The 5,932-nt window shown below is 41.8% G+C and overlaps 1 protein-coding gene across 1 annotated transcript; it reads left to right on the forward strand.

The window, feature by feature from the left end:
* The first annotated feature begins 216 nt into the window (after positions 1-216).
* Positions 217-5,696, forward strand: mc2r (melanocortin 2 receptor). The gene is made up of 2 exons (XM_041794337.1): positions 217-604; positions 5,156-5,696. Exons 1-2 carry the CDS (start codon positions 231-233, stop codon positions 5,694-5,696), a joined length of 915 nt encoding a protein of 304 aa, XP_041650271.1. The 5' UTR covers positions 217-230.
* Positions 5,697-5,932: the final 236 nt, after the last annotated feature.

Genomic DNA, 5,932 nt, shown 5'->3' on the forward strand with positions numbered 1-5,932 from the left:
TCAATAGCACGCAGTAATACAGAGGAAATGAATGCAGACTAACAATGGAAGCTTTCATCTTGATTTGAATGAACATAGAGCATAAATGAGCCTTAAGGCAACACTAATAATTAAATTAGCACAAAGACAAGTTCAAGTGATTTAAAAAAGGAGACTGGAAATGTATTATTTTTTCTAGAGTAGCTCTAGTAATCTTGCATTTTTAATGTAAATCAGTCTTTAGTTTAGACATGACGCCATCGTGGCTAAATATGAATACCACTGCAGTGAACCAGTCTGACTGCCCAGAAGTGAAAGTCCCCTTCCCCATCTTCTTCACCATCGGTGTGGTGAGCCTGGTTGAAAACCTGCTGATCGTAGTCGCCATCATAAGAAACAGGAACCTCCACTCGCCGATGTACTGCTTTATCTGCAGCCTGGCGGCCTTTAACACCATCGCCAGCCTCAGCAAAACCTGGGAGAACCTGATGATTGTGCTGGCAGAGAACGGACACCTGAAGAAGACCGGATCCTCTGAGACCAAGCTTGACGATGTGATGGACTCCCTGCTGTGCATGTGCTTTGTGGGATCCATATTCAGCTTCACGGCCATTGCTGTGGACCGGTGAGTATGAATGGAGTTTATAGTGTTTCTACATGTAAATAAAAACAAAATGTCAAATCTCATAAGCTCATATTTTATTCACAATAAATCATTAACAACATATCCGATGTTGAAACTGAGACATTTTACTATTTCATGAAAAATATTAGCTCATTTTGAATTTGTTAGCAGCATCACATCTCAGAAAAGTAGGGACAGGGCTTTGTTTATCATTATGTAGCATGATAAATTTGGGGGAGGACTGTTGTCCCATTCTTGTCTGATATAGGGTTCTACCTGCTCAATGGTCCTGTGTCTTCTGTGCGAGTTTTTGTTTCATGATGCCCTTTTTCTTGCTGAATTAGTCAAGTCCTACCCTGAAAGAGATGTCTGGATGGAAGTATATGTTGCACTACCATCTCTATCTACTTTTCAGCAGCCTTTCCAGATGTGTAAGCTGCCCACGCCACAAGCACAAATGCCACCCAGTACCATCAGAGATACATGCGTTTGAACTTTTGCTGATAACAAGCTGGATGGAAAAGAATTTCAATTTTTTGATTCATCTGACCACAGAGCAGTTTTCCATTTGCATCAGTCCATTTTAAATGAGCTTTTACTTCAACATGGCCGTGTTCCCCATTTCTTCGTGCATGATTCAGCTTTGACTTACATTTGTGGCCAAAGTGTGCTGACGGACGAGGATTTCTGGAGGTGTTCCTGAGCCCATGCAGTGATTTTCTGTACAGAATTATGTCTGTGTTTGATGCAGTCAGGACTGCCCCCGGCCAAAGTGAGGCCCTAAGCAGACTCCCCCGTCACCCAGACATTCTCACTTAACAATACTCATGCAAAATTATCTTGAAATAACTTAAAGAAATATTATAACAACAATAATTAATCAAAGCCTTTGCAATTTAGCCTGAGTTAGATGCATATAAAAGACAACATTCTTAGTTGTAATTAAGTAATCATCTGCCTTTTTCTTAAATAATCCCTGTGGCTTAATTATTTTCATCATTATAACATTAATCACACTTTTATTTATTTATTTTTTTAGCTATCTGTATTATTGGGGTCTTCTTCTGACAATAAGACTAACATAAACCATCTGATCTTGTGGAAAACACCCCTGCACCCCTCCTCCTCCCTCACACACAGCAGCTCATCTGTTTTGCTCTTTTCTCCCCCTCACTGTTTTTCTGCTTCAGTTTTATCAGCAGTTGCCTTTCCTTTATTAAATCACCTTGAAAAGTAAATTGTCCTTATCTATTTTCACCCGCCATCCAATTTTAAAACAGCTGATCTGCGTGAGGAAGTTAGACGACATCAATTAATTCCTTATTAAAACCAGCGCGGGAACTTAACGTCTGACAAGAGAGGTTGTAGAATAACGGGTGACAGACACGATTAGAGTTTCTGTGCTGCGAAGATCAGGAGAGAGGGAGAGTGGGAGCAAGCAAACACTGCGCACATTAATTGATCATGGATGGCACCAATCTCCAAAAATAGATATCTTTTGGGTTGATTTACTAATGTGTCAAGGCCAGGTAAAGGTTATGTCTGGTCAACTTTGTATAATACATTACCTGGATCATATTTCTAATGCAAAACACCGGACTGATGTGCAGAGAAAGAGAGAAAAAACAAACACTCAAAGTGAGGCCCCCCATGCTGATGAGGCCCTACGTGCTATGCATAGTCTGGATGCAGTGCCGCCTAAGGGCCTGAAGATCAGGAACACAATATTGACCTTCGACCTTGCACACTGAGATTCCTCCAGATTCTCTTTATCTTTTGATGATATGAAATTATTTGCATATAGGTGAACTTCTCCTCATCTTTACTACTGAGAGAGTCCGCCTCTCTAAAATGCTTCTTTTATACCCAGTCATGTTACTGACCTGTTGCCAGTTAACCTAATTAGCTGCAAAATGTTCCTCCAGCTGTTTTTCAATTGTACCTCTTGCTCTTCCAACCTTCTGTCGCCCTGTCTCTACTTTTTTAGACATGTTGCTGATGTCAAATTCGAAAATGAAATGGTAGATTGTCCCAGTTTCAACATCTGATGTGTTGTTTAGTTCTATTGTGAATAAAATATGGGTTTATGAGTTTTCAGACATAAGCAGACCACTAACACAGTCCCGGGTTGACTCATGTTACATTTTATGAATTGGTGACACTCTAAAGCAGACCCAAAGCAAACCTAAGATCAAGCCAAAATCCCAGGGCCCATCATCTTCATATCCATATAAAATTACTTCTTAAACATGTTGCAGCATCTCTACTTTATTCATAGTTATAGTAATAATGTTTTTCTGTATAAATTTCCACAGTACACCTAGACTTGCCCTGAGATCCACCAGTGTGGCTCGGTCCACCATTTGGGAACCACTGTTCTAAAGTGTGTTCAAATCCTGAAAACGTGTGTTTTTCATAGTAAATCTTGTTTAAATGTATTCCACCCTGGCATACTAATTCTCCTGGATCCACATTTCAAAGGCATCATGATGCTCTTAGCTGTTTTGTTCCTTTTAAAATCAAGGGGGAAAAGCTCCGCTGACTGTAAAGGAAGCAGAACTGTGGCCAGTAAAGTGTTGGTTGTAAAACAATGTAATTTCTTTGATCTGTTTACAGATGAGCCGGTTGTTTTGAACTGTCTCTCTGTGGATTGTGGGTCCCATAACCAATTATCCTCTGCTCACATTTAAATTCAGAGCACACCGTCCCCTAACAAGGACTCTGGGGTTCACTTGGAGTTGGAAGTTTGAACTTTTCTTTGAGATATAAACTTAACTGGTGCTTATTAAAGAGTTTTCTGTATGTTCACACTTCAACACCACTGGTGAACCACAGACTTTTTAAAATCCAAACACAGATAAAGCCACTCATTTCAAATATTATTTTTCATATATTTCTGTAATCAAACAGTGAGTGTCTTTTTATGTACAGCAAACTTTATCTGCTTTATGAAATTCTAATGCTTTCAGATCCCACATCGGGCTGCTGCAGTAGTTCTGTTCACACAGTAGTAAAAAATAAACCTCAGAGGGTGATTGGATGAACACCCTCTGTGGTTCATTATAAGCCAATTAGAGCAACAAGACGTAGAATGTAGTAGACGTGTGCCGCCACAGAGGAGTAAACTACACGCAAGTTTGACATTCTTCATTATCAGTCGAGCCAGTTAGTGAATCCAGATCTCCCCAGAGCCGGTCGGGAGAAGAGCAAAAACATTTTTCACACCAAGAAAAGCCTCCAGTCGCATTCTTTGCTCTTCTTTTATTAGAGAAATCTTCAAGCTTTGTCAATTGTGTTTTAAAGAACCTAATAAGATTCTCCATGCAAGAAATTTTACCAAAAAACCCACAAAGATGGATGATTTTTGTTCCTGTCGGCAGTGAAAGGTCTGCAGTAATGGTTTTTAGCTAATATTAGTTGAAAAAACACGAGTATAGTCTGATGATTATTCACAGGTGGAGTTTTCCTTTTAATGGATTTGAGAACAGGCTGCACGACGGCGCAGGGGTTAGCGCTGTTGCCTCACAGCAGTCAGGGTCTTTCTGTGCAGAGTTGGCATGTTCCCTCCATGCATGCATGGGTTCTCTCCAGGTCCCGGCTTCCTCCCACCACCAAAAACATGCTCATTAGGTTAATTGGTGACTCTAAATTGTCCGTAAGTGTAAGTGTGAGTGTGCCTGGTTGTCTGTCTCCATATGTCAGCCCTGTGATTGACTGGTGACCAGTCTAGGGTGTACCCCGCCTCTCAGGCTCCGGCCCCCCTGCAACCCCTAACAGGATAAGGGGTATAGAAAATGGATTGATGGATGGATGGGTTTGAGAACTTGTAAAGATTTTTGGGTTTGTGGGTATTGGGGGGGATGGGTCCGAGGAGGGGTTATGAGTTATCAGTCTTACTGCTGTGTGCCCTCTCCTCCTCTTCATCGGAGGCGTCTCCTCCATACGGCACTAACCCTGATGTGTCTGCTTCCATTGAAAAATTGAATAAATCTTGTTCAGATCTGATTAAACTGTTGCTATATGCATCAACACTAATCTCTTCACTGGACGCCACTGTCATCACTGTCATGGTCATCCTAACCACGCCCATAGCTGCCTCCTTTTTCTCTTAATGATGCTGATTGATGCAGCCGTTCTCTTATCCCTGCTCACCCCAATCCACCTCCTCTGCTTTCTTGATTTCTAGAATTTAGGACCTTAACAATTCAGCTGCACTCTATAAGGTGTTCTTCCTAAGCAGTTAATCACAGTTTTATCTAAATGCAGAATTTTAAATCATAAGCCAAAAAAGCTTCTTAAAAGGCTCTGCCTTCCTGCTTCTTGCTGAGAGAAACTCAATAACACTCTCCAAGAAACGTGGTGCATGAACCTGCTGTGAAATGTTCATAAATCTTCACGCTTGCATGTTTGAACAAAGAGATCTAGTTGAGGAATAAGAATTTAATTGCTTTGTGCAAATATTAAGGAATTGCCTTTTTATCTCTGATTTAAAGTGCTTCAGAGTTGACCAGCTGATCAAGCAGATAAAGAAACATTTGTTTTCTCTTCCAGTTACATCACCATCTTCCACGCTCTTCAGTACCACAACATCATGACTATGCAGCGTGTGAGGGCCATCTTAGGACTTATCTGGACTACATGTGGGGTGTGCGCTGTGCTCATGGTTAAATTCTTCGAATCAAAGTTCATCATGATTTGCTTCATCGTCTTTTTCTTCATCTCCTTGGCGATTATCTGCTTCCTCTATGTCTACATGTTCATTCTCGCTCGCAGCCACGCCAGGGAGATTGCTGCTCTGCCGTCCAGCAGCAAGGGGAGGAGGAGTCGACGTCAGTGGTGGAGGGGCAGCATGAGAGGGGTCCTGACTCTCACCATCCTGTTCGGGACCTTAGTGGTATGTTGGGCCCCATTTTTCGTCCACCTGACCATCCTCATGGTGTGCCCCATGAATCCGTATTGTGAGTGCTACCGCTCGCTGTTCGAGCTGCATTTATTGCTGATGATGAGCCACGCCCTCATTGACCCGGCCATCTACGCCTTTCGCATGACTGAGCTCAGACACACCTTTAGGAAGATGCTGCTCTGCTCATAATGGAGGCAGTGCTCTTAAAGGAGAAGTACAAACACCTGTTTTCTGGCTGCAGATCCTCCTTACTCACAGACTGAAAACTTATCAGTGTAAAAATGGAGTGATATCCCTCTTTATGCCAGTCACTGTTTTGGCTTTTAAAAATGGAAAACTATCCCAAATAAACTTGCAAACAATCAAAAAACCAGCAAAGAGGGACTGAAGTGACCCCTGAAGTTCCTGGAAAATGCCTCCACCTG

The sequence above is a fragment of the Cheilinus undulatus genome, linkage group 8, assembly GCF_018320785.1.
Source record: "Cheilinus undulatus linkage group 8, ASM1832078v1, whole genome shotgun sequence".
Classification (NCBI taxonomy): domain Eukaryota; kingdom Metazoa; phylum Chordata; class Actinopteri; order Labriformes; family Labridae; genus Cheilinus; species Cheilinus undulatus.

Coding starts and splice junctions, on each gene's coding strand:
- mc2r (XM_041794337.1), top strand. CDS start 231: ATGACGCCATCGTGGCTAAATATGAATACCACTGCAGTGAACCAGTCT. Junction 605..5,155: donor ACGGCCATTGCTGTGGACCG/GTGAGTATGAAT, acceptor TTTCTCTTCCAG/TTACATCACCATCTTCCACG.